The 21,482-nt window shown below is 34.6% G+C and overlaps 1 protein-coding gene across 1 annotated transcript in view; it reads right to left on the bottom strand.

Moving 5' to 3' along the window:
* The window catches only part of PCDH15 (protocadherin related 15), an 870,634-nt gene that overhangs the window by 77,197 nt on the left and 771,955 nt on the right, over positions 1-21,482 (bottom strand). Inside the window, exon 29 of the mRNA XM_053923048.1 lies at positions 19,302-19,429. Within this exon, the coding sequence (XP_053779023.1) occupies positions 19,302-19,429 (128 nt within the window). The remainder of the gene's footprint in view (positions 1-19,301; positions 19,430-21,482) is intronic.

The raw sequence follows: 21,482 nt of genomic DNA, 5'->3' as shown, positions 1-21,482 counted from the left end.
CACTGAGAATGCATATTTATTGATGTATTTTTAACGAATGCTATATTTTTTACTGATAGCAAAACAAAAGTATCTAAATAGGGAATTTTTTATTATATTACTGTAATTAGATGTTTATCAGAGATTAAAAATATTACTTGTGAAAGTGCTGGAATAGCTAAGAATATAAATCAAGTAGCTATTATGTATGCCACGTATAACAAATACTGCACAATTTATAATTCACATGCATTTTAGAATTATATGCCTATGGATTTAATCCATAGGGCCAAAACTTAAAATAGAGAACAAAATTTTATTTTAATATATTTAACTGAATAGGTTACTTGACCTGGATTAAACGGATTTAATATTTTTAATAACAGAAGATTTGTGAAGCAAAGTTAAGTTTATACTCACTTAAAATTTTAATTATTCTTAATTTTTCATTGTTTATACTTTTGTCACTTGGTTTCAAAATAGACAAGATCTATTTAAAAAATTAAATTTAGTAGAATACTTAAAAATTTTAAACCCCTTTGAACATAAAATTTTAAAGCTTACTTTTGTCCCCATTATTAGGTTATTTAACAGTGTTTCTTTTATTTGTTGATACATTTGTACCACCTTGTTCCGTAAAGTGATTTAAACATTCTCACATATATTTTTACAATTTTAATTTATTTTTAAAATTAATTAATTGATTAATTAATTAATTTATTTATAGAGAGAGAAAAGGAGGGAGAGAGGAAAACATCAGTGTGTGGTTGCCTCTTGTGTGCCCCTGGCCTCCCCAATCAGGCCTGTGCCCTGACTGGGAATTCAACCAGCGACTCTGGTTCACAGGCCAGCACTCAATCCACTGAGCCACACCAGCCAGGGCTATTTTTACAATTTTAAAGTAGATGTAATGTTAAAAGATAAATAATGGCATTTTTAATTATTGCAAAAAGGGTCTAGATAATGAATAATGTATAAGAAGCCTACTTATCTTTAATTTCTAAGTCTAATAGAAAATCAGGAGAAATGGATAGTGAGGCATTTGAAAATTAAAACTGAATGTTGAATTTTCTATTCAGACTCTCTGATAATGTTTTATTGCATATCTATTAGTAGATTAAAAAGCAGAAACAAAAAGCTTTACTACAAAACACTTAAACAAAAACTAAACTCATCATGTCTCTATATAAATGGTATGTCAAAAAATAAAATTCAATTTACAACCCCTTTTACTTTGGAAAATAAATTGAGAACTTTCAGAATTTTATTGAATATAAAGTACTACAATAAAACTAATGATCACAAAAGGAATGTCTTTAGTATTATTAAGGGGACACTACTTGTAAAGAAGGCTGTATATACAGATTGGAATGGTGCTATTTGTACATGAAACAGTAAAATCTGCTTGCTTGAATATACATAAATTGCAACATTTTAGTATAAAACCACTTCAACAAAAATAGCCGCTTTCCAAACATCCTTCATTTTAATTGGTGTTGGTTTAGAACTCTCTTTTTTGCTCTTTCCCTCCTGCTTATCTCTTTCTGTGTGTGTTTGTGTGGTGAGGGGAGGTATATATTTATACACATATATATATATATTTATGCATTTCCTATTTTATAACAATGTATTTTACGTTAAAATACATCATCTAACAAGTTTGCTAAGAAGAAATAGCTGTAACACTAAACAAAAATGCCTGTGAAATAAATTTTATTCATTATGCTATTACAGTTGTCCCAGTTTTCTCCCTTTAGCTCCCCTCCACCTATGCCCTCTAGCAACCCACCCCCTTAGTTCATGTCCGTGGGTCGTGCATATAAGTTCTTTGGCTTCTACATTTCCTATACTATTCTTAATAACCCTCTGTCTATTCTATACCTACCAACTTGTACTTCTTAATCCCTGCATCTTCTCCCCCATTCTTCCCCTTCCCTCTCCCAACTTACAGCCCTCCAAATGGTCTCTAAATCTATAATTCTGTTTCTGTTCTGCTTGTTTGCTTAGTTTGTTTTTCTGATTCAGTCATTGGTAGTTGTGAATTTATTGCTATTGTAATGTTCATAGACTTGATCTTTTTCTTAAATAAGTCTCTTTATCATTTCATATAATAATGGCTTGTTGATGATGAACTCCTTTAGCTTTACCTGTCTGGGAAGCACTGTATATGCCCTTCAGCTGGTCCTTGTTTTTCATCACTTTAAATACTTCTTGCCAGTCCCTTCTAGCCTGCAAAGTTTCTTTTGAGAAATCAGTTGACAGTCTTATGGGAACTCCTTTGTAGGTAACTATCTGCCTCTCTCTTGAAGTTTTTCTCTTTATCTTTAACTTTTGCATTTTAATTATGATGTGTTTGGTGTGGTTCTCTTTGTGTCCATCTTGTTTGGGACTCTCTGTGCTTCCTGGACTTGTGTGTGTATTTCCTTCATCAAATTGTAGAAGTTATCTTTCATTATTTCTTCTAATCAGTTTTCAATTTCTTACTCTTTTTCTTCTCCTTCCAGCACCCTTATGATTAGAATGTTGGTACACTTGAAGTTGTCCCAGAGCCTCCTTAACCTATCCTCGTGTTTTTGGATTCTTTTTTCTTCTTGCTGTTCTGATTGAATGTTTTTTTTCTTCCTTACATTCCAAATCATTGATTTGATTTTCAGCTCCATCCACTCCACCTGTAATTTTCATCTTTTTATTTCACTTAGTGTAACCTTCATTTCTGCCTGGGTCTTTTCTATGTTGTTGAAGTAGCCAATGAGTCCTTTGAGCATTCTAACAAACACTGTTTTGAACTCTGTCTATTAGACTGCTTATCTCCATTATGTTTAGTTCTTTTTCTGAAGTTTTGTTTTGTTATTTCATTGGAGCCATATTTCTTTGTCTCCTCATTTTGACAGCCTCCCTGTATTTGTTCCTGTGTATTAGGTAGAGCTGCTTTGACTCCCTGTCTTAGTAGCGTGGCCTATTTTAGAATAGTGCACCTGAAAGTTGGATGAGGCAGAGCCTTGGGTAAGTGGGCAATCCATGGGAACCAGGTTGATGGAGTCTCCAGTATGATGTTGCTGCTCTGTGTGGGAGAGAGTTCAGAAAGGGGAAGGTGCCACTGCCTGGCCTCTGTAGTGTTGTCTTGGAGGAAGCTGTCCTCTGGCACTCGCCCTGGTGCCAGACACTTTAGTTTCTCCCTGTATGCCTCTGGAGCCTTACCAGCTTCTGTGCCCATGCTAGAACCCAGAGGTAGCAAGTCTGTATAAGTCCTAAGTTCCATTGTGGGCTCTTTAAGAGGAGACTCCTGAGGGTCCAGCAGTTTCTTCCACCACCCCAGCCCTCACTGGTTTTTATGGCCACAGGTTACGGGGAATTATCTTGGCACTGGAACCCTGGGCTGGGTGAGCTGGTCTGGGGCTGGGATCCCTCACACCCAAGGTATCCCTCCTGATTTTTACCCATCACACACGGGTGTGGGACCACCCATTCTGTATCTCCACCCCTCCTACCCATCTGGATGAATGTGACTTCTTTAATTCCTTTGATTGTCAGACTTCTATACAGTTCAATTTCCTGACGATTCTAGGTGATAATTGTTTTGTAATTTTTTCTGTGATTGTGCGAGGAGGTGAGCCATGTTTCCCTATTCCTCCATCCTGCCCGGAAGCCCTCTGAGTTGTGGCATAAAATTCTAAATACTATTAGCCTCAAAACATAATATAAAGCAGAGTAGCCAATATTACAATTCCATACTGAGATAATATGAAAATATATTAGTATTCCCAATATTTTTTAGTTTGAGAGCCATGGACAGAATTATAATAATTTATGAATCTATATTTGCAAAAATATTAAATTGTTTTTGCACCAAGGATTATGTGGTGAGATAAAGATTATTCCCAGTTTTGTTAGTCCACAGAGAGGTGACACTTGTACTGAACTGACAGATTTCATTAAAAACTGCACTTTATAAATATTTTTATTTTTTTCTCCTATTGTACAAATACTATCAGATTCCAAAAGGCATTAAATTAAGACAAGTAGCTTCATCTCCACCACTCTCTTTTAGGACAAGCAGCAAATGAACACTGGCAGGAGACAGAATTGTTTATATCCTTCTTCTGGTGGAGCTGCTCCATTAAATGACATGTCGAAAGACCATTCAGTGTTCGAATTGGATTTAGTGCAAAGCAAGCCCTTATGAATGTAGGTGTGATTACACACTTTCATTGTGTTCTTTTCCTTTTCTCATTAGTTACCCCTAATTTTCATTATCTTATTAACATAACATAACATTAATGTGCTCAGGAGGTGCCAGAAAAGATTATGTGTCATGCTGTGATGCATTGAAGCCAGAGAAAGAACTATTTCATTTTTTCCACTTTTTAACAAATAATTCCTTTTATAATCTTGAAAGATAAATTTTCTGCCGTTGAGAACCTTCTATTAATACTTGCTATTTGAAGAAATGGCCTTTTGACCATATCCAAGAATAAAAATTAATATTCTATGTTGATGTTGAAGGTGAGATAAAAAAAGATAGGCCCTCTATGTGGTTTCAAGGGGAATTTGAGGAATCTCATTTACATTATTCAATTGTGGGCCTTGTTAGAGAAAGCATGAGCACAAGTTGTTCTGAAAAACACCGGGTAAGAAATTTTACTGACATGTTGATTATTTTAAATTTTATTTAAGATAACCTCAAAATCTATTTCCTCAGATACACATTAATTACTAGAAGATAACCTCATTCATTTTTTTTAATCCTCACCCAAGGATATGCTTATTGATTTTAGAAAGAGAAAGGGAGAGAGACAGAAAGAAACATTTATCTGAGAGAGGAAAATCAATCAGTTGTCTCCTGTATGTGCCCCCAACCGGGCATCAAACCTGAAGCCTAGGCATGTGCCCTGAATGAGAATTGAACCTGCAACATTTTGGTCTATGGGAGGACACCTAACCAACTGAGCCACTTGGCCAGGACCCTCATTCAATTTTACAGTTTGCCATGGTATGGTGTGATAAGAAGCCAAAACCCCAATATACCCTTTTAAAAATATATGCTATTTTAAAAAATGTTCTCTGGATAAGTTGATGCTGGTACTACCCGAAAGTGAAATTTCTCCTAGCTGTTTCTTAGAACATCACACCTGTATATAAACATTATTTTATTCTTAAATTTGTTATGGCTTCCTGAAAGGGAAATGGCTAGCCATCAATAATTATTTACAAAGAACATATGTGTAAAAACACTCATCACAATGTTAACGTAATGCCATTTATTTAAAACATATATGTCTCATACATATCAATTGGATCATTGCTGATTTAAGAGAACTGTTTCATTTAAAATTTGCAAGTTGAAATAGTTTCATTGATTATTTCTCAATGGAATAATATTTTAATTAAAATAGTATGCTCAAGTTTATTTCAAGGAGAATTTGCCTAGTTATTACATAATGAAAGAAACTGTACTTACGATAAGTTTCTTATAAAAAAATGTTCAACTTTCTTATTTTTCCAATAAGAATAAAAATTAATATTCTATATTGATGCTCATGGTGACTTCTAAAAAGATAGGCCCATTATTTGGTTTCAAGGACAATGGAAAAATATCTGAACATTCCATAGAATTGTGTTTTTAATAATTTATATGTACTGTGCATGCTTAATTAAGAACATTTGAGTCTGAGGTTACTATTATCTTATAGGTAAAAAGAGCTATTCACATACAATAACTAGCAATGACCATGAACATTTATTGAGAGATTGCAGGGAGCAAGGCACTGTGCTCAGTGCTTCATATGTATTTTTTCACTTACATTCATAAGAGCTTCACCAAATAGTATTGTCATCACTTCTAGGCCTGATGCTTTTAGATTAAGAAACTTGTCCAAAGTTATCCAGCCAGTAGTGGTTAAAAGATAAAAATCTAGGCTTGTCTACATCATCATGCTTTTGGAAAAGAGAGAGATACAGATTTAAATTTACAACTTTGTTTTTATGATCTTTAAGTTTTGTTTTCACTAACCTTATTTTGCACAATCTTCAGACTTAGCATATTCATAATATTTAATTAAATTTTAATTAATTTCGACCTAAATGAAAAGTCCCCTTAGTAATTCTGTCATGACAGAAGACACAGAGCTACTGTTCATTTCCTGCCTATAGTTGCGTCTTTTTTTTTTTTTTGCACCTCTGGTCTCAGCCTCATCTTACATTCTAATTTTTGCTGCAACCCAAATTAGTAAACCCACAAAGAGCCTCTCCCTCGAAGGGGGCTGCCCCAGTGGCAACCGGCCTTGCCCTGCGCAGATGTTGCTTAGCCCTGCAGCGAGTATAGGAGTACGCTGGGCTCACGGCCAGGACCTTCAGGGTCTGAAAAGCGCACTACTCTCCTGTGATGCGGGTTCTCTGCCGAGGGCCCAAATCTTTCTTCACTTGACTCTCCTAAGACTGCAATCTACTTCAATCTTGCACTGTTCCCTTTCACTTACTGAGCGCCTTACAGCATAAAACAGCAGAAAGGCCTCTGCTTGTGCTCATGAGTCCCGCAAGGGCTTAACTATCTGTTTCTGACCTATAACGACAACGGCAGTAGTTTCAGGTGAAAACTTCTCTGTTCTGGCTCACAAACCTGGATTCTGAAAGCAAGAAAAGAACCAGGTAAACCCACATGCTTGTTCATCCTAATGTGTAATCCTTACACCAACCCCATCTTACTGTCATCTCTCAATATTGCCACCAATAATATAAGTGCTCCATTTCCCCAAAACATGCTTGCTTGCTAGTAATCATAAAAAACAAAAGCAAAAACTATATGGCATTATTTCAACAAGCATTAAAAATAGATAATTCCTTAATATTAACTAAATAGAACACCAACAGAAAAATAGGAACTCCTATATTTTTGTCAGAATCATTTTATTATATCTTCCAAGAAGAATAGCTTCAACTCACTAGAAATTTGAATGAACTTCCCATTATTTCTATGTATTTTGAGTTTTATTAACATTTTAAAATTTTATTTTTATCTTTCAAATTATATTTCTGGAAGTAACTAAGCATTTAGATCAAGGAATAGTGCAATATCAGTCTTCTCCCCTAAATAAAGAAGTTTTTGATTGGATTAGTTTCTCCTGTTTTTGAACTTTACATAAATGAACTTGGGAAATTAAAATTTTTTTCTGAATGCATTTGCTCACATTATATTTCTGAGTTTCATCAATGCCATTGCATGTAGCAGTAATATATTAATTTACAGTGTAGAGCTCCCCTGGACAAATACACTACAGTTAATGTATACAACAGTATAGAATTCCATTGTACAGATGTACTATAATTATGTATTATTTTCAGTTGTTTTAGCTTTTTGATATTACAAATATTGTCCATGTCTATATACAATGGATTTTTGGTACAGAACTTTTGTGAGTATATGAATGTATTTCTGTTGGGTAAATACTTAGAAGTACAAATTCTGAATAAGAGGATATGCCTACGTTCACATTTAGTAAATGAAGTCAAACTTTTTCCCAAATGTTGTATTAATTTATGTCCCATCAATAATATCTGAGAACTCTAGTTATTTTGAACTTGATTTTATCTGTCTTTTTAAATTTTAGCCCTTCTGGTGGTTTCTTGTGGTTTATTTTGCAATTCCCTAATAGTTAATAAAGTTGAATGCCTCTTTATATATTTTTTGCCAATTTTTACATCCTCTATGAATTGCATCTTCCAGTCTCATTTGTACCTTTTTATCTGGGGCATTTTTTCATTAATCAATTGATTAGAGTTTGTTATATGCTGGGGAGACCTTTGGTATCAGATTGTAGCATATCTTGGGGTCTATGGGCTTCAGGCGGTAATAAAGTGTTTCAAATTACTATGAACCTCATTTGTCTTTTTATAGACTACTGGGACAATTTGGGCCATGACTCTCTAGGAAAAATAATTCTGAGAATAAATAAAATGAAACATACAAAAAAGTGACATAAGTTTATAAAAAGTAGTGTAGGTACCACAGCAAGTTCAGAATCTACTTGATGAAGATCTTTACTTTAGAGTTTATTATTCCTATTCATTAGAATGTTTTTGTGAATCCAGTTATTTCTGTGCCTGTTTTTGAAAAAAAATTAAAGTCTCTTTGCAATTTCGAGATTTACAGTGACTTATGAACAACCCAATATAAATTATATTTTTGTTATGCACATAGTCTTGCTCCAGGCTTGCTGGTTTTCATTAATGTAAATTAATCAGAACTACTAGGGAGAGTCACCCATTCTCTTTGACTTATTTGGAATTAAATTTCCTTCATAATACATTTTAAAGCGATCTAGTCCTTTTCTCTTTGTGTTGGCAATATTAGTGGGCAGTTCAAAATTAAAATATACTTAAAGAAGTAGGAATGAAACTACCTTTTGGAAGCTCATTTAAATCATTTTTACTTAAGATCAGTATTACATGTCTCCTGTGTCAGGTCAATTCAAAACAAAGTTAAGCGGATATTTAAGAAATTTCAGGGCATTTTCAGACAAAAGTAATTCTTATTTGCCAGTTATCTTTGGGATCGTGTCTTGCAATGCAGTCCTCAACTGCAGAAAAATTCTGAGGTTTTAAACCGAATGCCAATATTGCAGACAGATTTCTACCAGAGGATGAAAGATACAGTCTTTGAAATACAATATAAGAGAGTACACAAATCATCACTGCTCTACAGCATATAAAATCTCCTTTAAAAATGTAATAAAAAATGCAAGCTTGACTTAAAAGATAATATTCTACATCTATCTGGATTGTGAAATATTAATCATCTGAAAGAAATGCAAGCATTAAATAAATTTCTAATCCCACTAGAATGTGATCAGACTTTGAAATACATGAGCCACCAATAAATTTAGAAAAGGCAAAATGATCTGGCCATTCACCAAAAAACCATTTTTTCGAATATATCACGTTCAATGAGTTGAAATCCATAAAAAGTCCTCAAACTTTCTATTTTAAAGAAAATTTCCCTTATGTGTGAGCCATTTTTCATCTATTTTTTAAGGACCTGAAATTTCCTCATTTTCCTGACATGTAGACTGGAAAAAATAGTCGCATGTCTGTTTTAAGCAACAAAAATTAAGGCATTCTTAATTGCATTCAAACCAATGAGTGTAAACTGAACTAGTACTATGTGAATGAGATGGTTTTAGACCCCCCTTTTGTGACAGTAAAAGACTGATTGGTGAAGGGGAAGATTAAAAGAAATAGAGTAAAACAAATATGCAGAATATTTTATCTGAACACTTCATTTGTGCTTTCAAAAATAGACTGGGTTTTGTTCATTCATACTAACAGCAAGAAAAAAACCCCCAAAACACTGGGTTTTGTCCATTCATACTAACAGCAAGAAAAAAAACCCCAAAACAAACAAAAAAACCCCTTTAATTTTGTACTTCTTCAGATCAATGAAGACAAACGCTATATATCAGAAACTGATGAAGATACTTTACAGCTCTCAGCTTGTACACAGAGACAATGAAGGCTTAACATGCATGGAATCTTAGAAACAGCGTATTTAGTAATCACAGGATAGATATGAAATCTTTTCTAAAAATACATGTTATAACAACATAAAGATACTTAAAGGGAAAGAAGGCAGAGACTAAAGCGAAAACCAGAGGGAAAGTTATCATGCAACATGTGTATTGCATTCAACTTCTAAAATTGCTAAAGATGAATCAAATATTTCACTCTGAGCTCCAGCAGACCAAAAGGAAAACATTAACTACAACATAATTTGCAATCATACAACAAAAATATACCAATTTTTAGAAAATGACAATTTTCTTGACATTTGCTTTCCCCAGTGGGGTTGAATAAATGTAAAACTGTCATAGATACATAACATTCATAAAGATATCATCAAATCTAAGCTCCCAATTTTGACAAGAAGGGACATTTCAGGGAAATAATGGATTATGTTACTCTTAATGTTGTAATGAGGCCCAAGGGAGTTTAATTGAAAGGATACTTTGCTTATCTGAAAATCAATAATTCACTCATGTATAACATGGAAAGCTTTGATTAAACGGTTAAAAGACATGACTATACATAAAATTAAATGAAGATAAAAATTTAAATAAATACTGATGTTAAGCACAATGTATCTATAATGTCATTAAGTTTGCGGGGAAACAGGCTTAGATGAAATTTGAATTCTAGCAGAAAAAAATAGGGACGTAGATATATGATAACAGTATAATGGATTTAAGCGCCAAATTGGACACAAGGTACTTCAGTTACAGAGCCATAGCCAAGAGAGCAATGAACCTTCAGGCACCTATGTGTATTCACTTTTTTCAAGGTACAAGACACACGAGGTCAGGCGGCATGGCAATTGTGACACACACCATGGTTATATGATCTCCCGAGAAATACCACTGTCTTGAAACCGTGAGAAGTGTTTGTGTAAAGCCGGGTTTCCCATAGTTGGCAAAGAGGAGTCAAAATTAGTATTTTATGAAACTTTAATACAGACTGGTACTTGTTTACATTTGCATTGTATAGAAAAAATATTATAAAATATTGCACTAGCTTCAACTGACATAAACCACAAAATCTGTGAGACATCAATGGTGTTTTGTATTTCAGAATTAAGTGATGAATTCTATTTGACCTATAAAACATAGCTCTCAAACACAATAAGTTCTCTTAGGGCACTTGGCTTTTATTTTTCTCATGCTAAGGTAAATGACATGCAAACCACTAGAAACAGTTAAAGATGTTAAAGGGCACCTAGTTCTAAAGCAATATTTGCATAATAGGAGACAGCTGTGGGCCAGGGTGGAGGGCTGTTACATCCTTAGGGAGTTTAGAGCATACGTGAGCCTGAATCTGAGTGATTTGACTCCCAGCCCGGTGAATATCCACCTGAGAGGCATACAGCCCGGCCTCCAGACTAGAGTGCCTGGCTGTGAATCCAGGCTTCACTACTGACTTGCTGTGCATCTTGGGTAGGTTATATGAAATTTTTGTGACTCGGCGTTCTCATTTATGAACAGAATGAGAATAGTAGCTACCTCATAGGGTTTCTGAGGGGAATGAATTAATTCCTGAGAAGTGTTTAGAGTGCCTAGCAAGTTGTTACAGCTCAGGACAGGGCACCCATCAAAATATGCCAAATCAGCATATTGATTATTTTGAATTCAAATGTTCATAGCAGCACAATTTACAATAGCCAAGTGCTGGAAGCAACCTAAGTGCCCACCAGTAAATGAATGGATCAAAAAACTGTGGTACATTTACACAATGGAATACTAAACAGCAGAACAAAGAAAGGAGTTCCTACCCTTTGCAACAGCATGGATGGAGCTGGAGAGCATTATGCTAAGTGAAATAAGCCAGGTGATGAGAGACAAATACCATATGATCTCACCTTTAACAGGAACCTAATCAACAAAACAAACAAGCAAACAAAATATAACCGGAGGCACTGAAATTAAGAACAAACTGACAGTAACCAGAGGGGAGAGGGGAGGGGGATAACAGGGGAAAGAAGGGGAAGGGTTGCCAAGTAACATGTATAAAGGACTCATTGACAAAACCAAAGGGGGTAGGATTGAGGATGGGAGGTGGGGGTGAGTGGGGGTGGGAAACGGTGGCAGGAAAATGGAGACAGCTGTACTGGAAGAGCAATAAAAAGAAGAAAAGAAAGAAACTGGTGTAGAAAGGGAATTCTGATTGCCCTCCAACCCTCTGAATGTAGGAAATAAATCTCCCTTGTGAAAAATACCCTCCTTGCACCAGGAGGGAAGAGGCACGTCCTTATACCCAGGGATAGAGAATCCAGGGCTGAGAAGCCTGTATAAACAAATCTTGTTACTTTTTACTAATTTACTACCCCAAGTCCAAATTCTACTTATTCCTTATTAAGCACCCAAACCAAAGTTTCTTTTCCCTGTAAAATCCTTTCAAATCTATTGTTCCTCTGTCTAAAAAGTATAATAAAAGCTGCTTGCTTCAATCATTTCTTTAGGTGCTATATCTATGAGTCCTCCTTACAAATCAATTTTATTTTCTCCTTTTAATTTGTCTCATGCCAATTTAAATCTTAGACCAGCCAGAAGAACCTAAAAAGAAGAAGAAAAATCTCTTCTTCCCTGATAGTTTAAACACAAGGTAAGGGTTTGTGGTTAGTACCGTTTTGGACATGAGCCAGGCACGAGTCTGGTCTGGGTAAAGATGCCACACTGGAGGGAAATGTACTTGACCATCGTGAATGTGCGGGAATTGTTTTCCATCAGATTCCCATCAGCAGGCGTAGGAGCAAATTATATTGCTCTCGGCAGTGTTAACCTTGCCTATTTCTATACTTTTTGCCATGAAGGAAATTCGCATCTTCTAACTATGACTGTGGCTTCTTCTCTCAACGGCATCATTCTTCTAAAACCGCTTGTCACCATTTCACTACTAAGGCAATGTAACAAAAAATTAGGGATTTGTGAGTGAGAATGCTTCCTTTCTTGATACTTTTTCAAAACACTATGTTTTTTTTTAGTCCATAAGTTTAAATCTGGCTTCTTTACTAACTCAAGGATGCAACGTTTATAGTCTTTTTAACTTTTGGTAGACATCAGTCAATATTTTAATTCAATTTTTCTGACACTGAGTTTTTCATACTTGCAACTTGTAGAAGAAGAGATTAGTGAATTGGAAAAGGTGGGTAATAAGTTGAAAAGTGATTCTAAAACCAGATCTGACTTGCTACCTTACTAGAGGAGGTCATAATTGCAGAGACATCTCAATTTGAAAATCAGTTGGTTGCCTTGTTAATTATGTCCTAATTTTTCATACAAATTTAATATGTTCTGTTATTTTCTGCCAAAATTCTACTTCTGCCAAGTTTCTACTTCTCACTTTCCCTGGGAAGCAACATAATCTAGAGATTAAAATAAAGGCCTTGAACAAAGGTAAATCTAACTTTAAATTCTGTCTTTGCTGGCTGAGTAATATTTGGAAAATTACTCAACCTTACTAATATTCATTTTTATAAGAATACAATAATAAACAATTGTGCCCACCTAGTAAGTAGGTGTTTTATTTACTTGTTTGCTCATTTTACTTGTTTGCTTATTTATTTATTTAAATAATTTTAGTTAGATATCAAAATTAAAATAAGTAAAGGTTTTTATTTACAGTTCTCAAAGAAATAATATTAACAAGCAAATGATAGCTATTATTATTAGTAAGGAATATTCATTGATTAATATTAGACAACCACAATTCTATTTTCTATCTCTATGGATTTGACTATACCAGGAACCTCATACAAGTGGAATCATATAGTGTTATTTCTCAAAGGCCCAAGAGAAACAAAAATAGTTAATTTTGAAAGGATTAGCTTAATTTTCCTTATCTTACACAAAAAAATTTGAGTAATATGATACACATACATGACTTTTCCACTTTCTTTTCAATGGCCAAGTAGTTGCTTTTTACAAAGTTCTTTGTATATTCTGAATACTGGTTTTGGAGTTTCAAAAAAATATAAGTTTGAAATATTTGCTTTTAGTTTATTGTTTGTCTTTTAATCATTTACAGCATCTTTGTCATAATAGTCTGTTATTCTGGTGTAACCAAGTTTATAAGTCACTTTTCATTAGGATAGGACACTTCAGTTAGTGATAGTCAGTGAGTGGCCTGCCCCCAAAGAAGGGTAGATGGGTATTTTCTGGGGAATTCTGACATGCACTCGTTGCAGACCGAGAAGGGCCGGTGTGGTCCCACAGAGAACATCACTACTGCACTGTTGCAGCTGGTACGGATGTCCCTGACAATGGATGTATTGGGGAGTAAATGTTAAAGACCACAGTTACATAATCAAGAAATACAAGTAGACTATCACAAATACTTACTCCTGAAACTGATTGTAAGGTTTACATTCAAAATAACATAAGAGGAATGGTTATCACTGAAGAATAACATCTTTGAAAAGAACAGTTTTCATATTTGATTCATATTGGTGATGCCCATCCTACACCTTTGGTAGTTTTCTTTAACTGTGCTAAAATATACATCACATAAAATTTAACATATAAACCATCTTAAGTACACAATTCAGCTACATTGAGTACATTCACATTGTGCTGCAACCATCGCCACCAGTCACGTGGGAACTGTTGCATCTTCCCAAATTGAAATGGAGTTCCACTAAACACCAACTCCTCAATGTGCCCTCTCCATGGGCCCGGACAACCACGATTCTACTTTCTGTCTCTATGGATTTGACTCGACCAGGAACCTCTTACAAGTGGAATCCTATAGTGTTATTTGCCCTTCTGTGCCTGGCTTACTTCACTTAGCGTAACGTCTTCAGGATTTATCCACGCTGTAGCATATGTCACATTTCATTTTTTTAAAGACTAACTAAAATTCTGTTGTTTTGTTCATCCCTTCATCTGTTCATAGACATATGAGTTGTTTCCACCTTTAGCTACTGTGGATATTACTTCTATGAACAACGATGTACAAATATCTGTTCAAGTCCATGCTTTCAATTCTTTTGGACACATATGGGCAATACTTATAACTGATGTTAATTCTTCTATGAAAGACCGAAGAGAAATATTAACATTTAATTTTTTCTCCCTCTTCCTGCAGTTAAAGTGACTGATGGCTTGTGACTAGTGAAAGTCAATTTGGTGGATCCATTTGTGAGAGATATCAAAATAACCCATTGTAAATATAGGGGGTATTCCTAAATTAACTCCTGTGTTCTGTGTCCTTTTGACAGGACCCAAGAATTACTCTACATGACATGAACATTGAAATTTTTGAGCCAGAAACCAAATCTCTACAGGTCTTTATAAATAAAAGCCTTATTTACTTACCTTTTTGGGTCTAGCGTACAATATTTTTAACTCTGAGGGCAGAGGGACAGTCTGTTTTGTTTGCCTCTGGGTTTTCAGCATATACTAGGAACACAATATCTATTTTCTAAAATGAACTTCCAAGTCCCTAAGCATATTAGATGTGCCACCTTAGAGCAAATGTGAAGAACTTTTTTTTACTATTGTTTATAATGGATGATTCATTTCGATAATACTCTCATTGTGTTGCCTATTCCCCAACATATTTTTAATAATGCCCTTAATATACTATCTATATTTTAAGCTAGAAAGAACAATTTTATTCATTGATATTTCAGTCTCATTTTTCTTAGTTAACTCTATAATATGTTTCCCCTTCTTATTTCTTACATATAACAGTTTTTTTAATTTAAAATTTATCATTATGCATTTATGATGATTGCATGTACGATGGATGAAATATTACATTACTCCAACATTACATAGTAAGTGGTATAAAAGCCTCTTTCATAATCGTCGGCTATTCCCCCATTTTTAAAATCATCTTTCCATTAAGTGCCAGAGCTTAGCTGGCCCTGATTCAGTACTGTTTCCAATAAGATTTGGGGGCTGTAAGTATGGACTGAGGACTGCTTAATTCATTTTCACTCTGATTAAATTTGGAAAGGAGAAAATTACAGGCTTCAAGGCTAAAGGCAGCACTTGAAAATCTTCACCATTTAAAGATTTATTACTCTCATCCTTCCTACAGTACCTGCTTCTTATCACTGCTTCACAAATACACTGCAATTTGTTTCTTGCAGGTTTGGCTCATTGTGTTTCTTCTGCTTAGACTATCCTCCTCATTTAATATTCCCTGCAAAGTTCTAACCGCCCTTCTTCTGTGCCTTGCCAATTCTTTACTCTCTAGGAAACCTTTTATGTTCTTTCACCAGTTAAGATGTCTCTGGCTTTAGAATCCACACGGTGATTTGTGCTTTCCCAATTAAGTTATTATAGTAGCATATACTTGTATCAGTATGTTGCTAAGCTTTTATCCCTCTCTCCTCCAACTTGCATAGAATATTACATTGCATGAGATTGGTTTCCTAGAAAACACTTCTTTCCCTAGCCCAAGGAGTCTACCGACCAACTGAAGGGAGGACTGTCCTGCAGAGCTCTCAGTGGTTCTAGAAAATCAGTCAGGCTCATCTTGTTCACTCTAAGACATCTCTCACCACCCAGATATTTCTTCCTACGTAGCTCTTTACACATCCTCATGTAACTCAGTTTCCCACCTCACCTTTACCTCTACCGAAAAACTTTCCCTAGGATCCCCTGGAATTCATGCACCATCATCATCAATATCCTCTAAATATTTAACCTCCTTTCTAAATACTGCAGTTGCTTTCTGATCCCTTCCACCCAGTACCTCTCCCCCGTACAAGACTGCTTTCTGCAGCTGTTTCAACAGCGGCTCCCTAGAGGTAGATGGCAGGTATCTTTCTGTCTCTGAATTGCTGCCTCTAGAGTATTATACCATCTCCTTTCCTTCTACCAATTACTCTGAATGTCATCATCAGCTTATATCACTCCCCCTAAATTCTCTCACTATAGCTATCTGCAGACCTCTTTAATTATGCCCTTTATTAATGGAATATTTTAGCATTTAGCTTATTGGTTTTTTCCTCCACTATAATATATTCTCTGTTTGTTTGTTGGATCTGGTTTTATACATTTTTTAACTAAAATATTTTATTGTTTATGCTATTATAGTCTTCCCGATTTTTCCCTCTTCCTAATATAAGTGGTCATGGAGACAGCTTACATGGTGAAGAACCAGCTTGGTGTCCTTCAACATCCACATGTTGTTCAAGATACAACATCCGCATGGTGAATGGATGCTGTATTTTCCCAGTACTGCTGCTGCCTCATGGCAATGTATTCTCACCATCCTTTGGTGGACCTCTTTCAGATCTCTGAGTGTTGAGCACCCAGGAAAAGTCTTTGGACTTTTCTGTCTACACCCATTTTCTAGGTGAGTTCATCCTGGCCAATGATTTCTTCCCTGAATCTAGATCAGTATCTCTAACTGTCTTGCATATTGAGAAACCCTCACCAACAGAAAATCTTGAAAAATGAACTCTTAATGTCTGCCACCCCAATATGGGAGAAGGGTGGGGACCTGTTTAGAACAAAAACCTCCGTCATGTTTTATTTTCGCTAATGCCCCATGCATAACCCATCAGCAAATCCTTTTGGCTATCTTTTGTCTCCCTTTTATGTCTTATGCCTACTACCACGGTTCTAGCCACTACCAAATCTTGCCTGGATATAATGTGTTCAATCCTGTTACTATTTTTGTCTGATGACCTGCTACTTGTCCCCAGTCCCAACCTGCACAACACGCAGAATACTCCTTTTATGTTGGACTATATTATCCCTGTGGATAAAACCATTCAATGTCATTAGCACATTAGAACTGAGACCTACAGCTATGACTGCTCTGCCCAGCAAAGATATCATTTAGAATCGAAGGGCAATAGTTTCCTAGATAAGAAAAATATAAAGGAGTTCATCATCACCAGACCATTATTATATGAAATGTTAAAGGGGTTTATTTAAGAAAAAGAAGATCAAAACTTGGACAATAAAATGGCAATAAATGCATATCTATCAACAATTGAATCTAAAAAACAAACTAAGCAAAGAAGAAGAACAGAGACAGAATCATGGATACAGAAAGTATTTCAATGGTTGCGAGGTAGGAAGGAGGTAGTGGGGAATGGGTGAAGAGGTGAGGGGACTAAGAAGTACAAATAGGTAGTTACAGAATAGCCATGTGGATGTATAGTACAGTACAGGAAATGGAGTAGCCAAAGAACCTATACACATGACACATGGACATGAACAATGGTGAGGGATGGCCTGAAGGTATGGAGTGCTGAGTGGAGGGGGACAGAGGGGGAAAAATTGGGACAACAGTAATAGCATAATCAATAAAATATAATTAAAAAAATAAAACCTGTAGAGTAAATCCCATTTTGTATGTAATTCTGAACTAGATTTTCAATCTCATCTCCAACTAGTGTTTTTCAGTCACACCAACCTCCAAGCTTCCTCTAGCTTCAGGTTCTTTATATTGGAACACCCATAGTGCTCCTTATGTAGGAATCCACATGTCTTTCTCTTGACCACATGAGTTTGTATTAAATAGATACTGATTTCTTGATACACATTTTCCCCCACTAGTTTGTATTAGTAGTGTGGCCACATCTTGTTTGTTTGATTGTTTTTGAATTGTTCTACACCCAACTTCTAGAATACTGTGCACTTTCAGTACTCAAAAATATGTTTACTGATTAAATGAACACACAGCATCAATCAATAGTCAATGGGACCAAAATATAAAAAGATAAGATGAAAATCACTTCCAAAGGACTGTTACCTGCAAATCACAATGCAAGTTGTATGTATGTAATGTGATTGACTGAAATTTGTGGACCACTTTCAGTTAGAACTGGTGATTCAGATCGGGAATCAGTATTTGGCACTGTGGAAAAGCTATCTTGCAAGCACAACACACAAGCTTTATTTGCTTGATTGATTTGTTTCTTTCTCAAGGTTTTTAAAGAGATAAAACAATATGTAAAAAACCCCACAACTCTAACTATGGTCCCCCTGGTAATAAGGAAAGAAAGGCAACTGCTGATGTGCAAAACTGTCAGTAATAACAGCTGGGTTTGCCCAGGGGAATTCAGGTCTAATGTTTGTATGTTAATAGCTATTTTTAAAAATCTGTTTATTAAGAATTTCCAGAAAAATACCTGAAAAGGAGAATCTACAATGTTCTAGCTTCTAAACATTTTCCCCAATGCAATATAATATTTATAAACTTATTTCTCAGTAATAAAAGTATTGTGACTTCACGCACTGCCAACCATGAAAATAATCTTCCATCATGGATAATGAAGAAAAATGGAAAATATTCAACTTTAGTCTTAGACATTGTATTTTTAAAATTCCAAGTTAGCAATTTTTTTTCTGACATATCCAATTTTTTTACACATTTAATAAGACACTGAAATTAGTAGTGTTGTTTTAATTTATATAACTAGCATTGTTAGTTTTAAAAATTATTGCAGAAAAATCATTTCAGAATTTATTACATTATTTCTTTTATTAGAAAATGACAATTAGAAAGTCTATGAGGAAAACATACATTTTAATCTCTTATTCAGTATAAAACATAGTAAGTAGTGTGTTTCTTTTTTCGTAGTAAAAATAAAATACAAAAGTTTGCTTTTTATTCACATCACAATTAATCTGCACTTTGGCTAATTACACTCATATATCTCCATGTTTCTATCTTTGTTTAAACAGGAATAAGTACTCAGTTAAGCAAGTTATATGTTTTTCGTTTATCTGCAAAACAGGTTATAATTTATCTAAAAAATTTAAGTTATTTGCTTTTACTTTAGTTCTGTGTCTTAATAAACTTTCTCATACCTTAACTCTGAGCACAGAAGAAAACATTTTTGCATCTTCAGATACACCTCCAATGTAGAATTTTTTCTGAAACACTGGGGGATGATCATTTTCATCCTGAATCTCAATATATACCTTAGCTGTATTGCCTGGAGGATAAAAAATAATACACTTTTATTAGTGGTTATTCATTAGTAAAAATACACTGGCATAAATATTTATTGTACTTTATTTTTTTTTTTAATCGATGGAAATAACAAATCAAAAAGTCTTTCCTAAATGACATGACTAATACCACACAATCCACAGAGGACACTTATAATGATGCTTCTGACATAATATTAAATTGTTGCTATTTCTTTTAATTAGCATGTCCTAGCAATTCATATTATTTGATTTAATAGGCACTAAAGTACTGCATTCTGCTAATTTTAATAAAACAACGGAATGCTTTATTTTGTTTATGTTTATGTTTGTTTATCTTTGTTTATGTTTACAAACACTTCACACATTACCTATTATACAAAAGTGAAACAAATATATAAACACATTATGAAGTAATAAAAACTGCATATATATGTATATAAAATTCTTAAGTATAAAAGCAGCAATGATATTCCTTTAGCTTAAAATGTACTATAACATTTTTATTTAAGATTAAAATAAGGGGACTACATGGTAATGGAAAACAATACAACAAATATTAAAAAATCAAAACAAGAAAATAAAAGTAAGAGATGTTTGGATGAGGTGCTTATTTCTGCAAAGGGAAAATAAGTTTTATCATGAATTAGAGGCCATCTGCTATTCACTGCAAAGGGTGTGTTGGAGAGAGAATTGACACATAACTCAGACATACCAGGTTTTGTAATTTAAACAACAGTAAATATTTCATAAAAAATGCATTTCATCATCAAATACTAGAATCTCACCCCCTCAATCATCACACCTTTAATGAGAAATGTATCACTTGCACTAGTTCAAGAATCACCCTTTATAAACTGGATAAAATAAGGAATAAGGGGTTAATAACTTTGCAAAAGTAGATTAAAATTATATAAGCATTCTGATGTATTAAGTGAACTTCTCTCCAGCATTTCAATTATATGACAAATATATGACAACTGGTCTACAAACTATTTATCATGCGGACTCTAATGTTGCTGCTTTATCAGATCCCCAACTATAACTAATTAACACCAACCTACTCTCACCGTGGGTACATAATGGGTGTACAATGTATCTATCTATGTTGATTGATACCTCTCAATCAACAATATATCTATGTTGATTGAACGAATGAATGAATGAGTAATCTGCATTATCTTAGTGAGAACTTAAAGCAGGCTCCTTAAAGCTTGCCCTGAAATCAGAGACAATAGGGTCAGTTCCAACGTTTCACCCCATATCCTGCTGCTACTCATTTAGTTTCTCTCTTATTAGCCTCTTCCCCACCGTTCTTGAACTCAGAGAACTAGAATCGAGAGGAAAAAATGTGCTAGGGCGACAGAGAACAGGGCCAATGGCAGATCATGCTTCTCTAGCCTACAGTGCCAGGGCTCGGAACTAAACCCTGGTGAGCCGCCAACGATCAGAGTTCATCCAATGAAACCCGTTTTCATCTTAGCACACCATTCTATCTCCGCAATCAGGGAGCGAGCTGACAGCTCTAAATTTAATACTTTTAAAGAAAAGTGACCCTAAATTAGATGAGCTTTCCAGTACCTGTATTCATGTTCTTAATAAATGACCAATTGGTTATGATCCCTATTTGCAACATGGAAAAAGTAAAGGCTGATTTTCAACTCTCTATAAAGGGATAGATTTACGTTCTGAAGCTTGCCTGTTTTTGTCCTGGCACTGTAGAAAATGGTGACAGAAGGTTAGGTCCAGGCATAAAGGTACTATGTCATTAGGAACAATTGGTACTTTTGGAAATCTTTTAAAAAGCTATTATTTCCTTAGGTATTAGGAAAACTAATATAAGAATCAGTGTTGTAATTTACAGCAACACTTCTAAGCTATATAAAAATATTGTATATATATATTTTATAAACTCCAGAGAGACTGCAATGAAAATAATTATTTAAATACCATTTTAGCAGCTATTAAAATCTCTAAAATTAACATCCTATAGAAACATCTAGATAAATATCTATTTATATTATTGATATTCGATGACTGTAAATTTCCTATAAAATA

This window comes from Desmodus rotundus, chromosome 4, assembly GCF_022682495.2.
Source record: "Desmodus rotundus isolate HL8 chromosome 4, HLdesRot8A.1, whole genome shotgun sequence".
Classification (NCBI taxonomy): domain Eukaryota; kingdom Metazoa; phylum Chordata; class Mammalia; order Chiroptera; family Phyllostomidae; genus Desmodus; species Desmodus rotundus.
The sequence above is the reverse complement of the archived record's forward strand: the minus strand, read 5'-3'. Positions and strand labels throughout refer to the sequence as shown.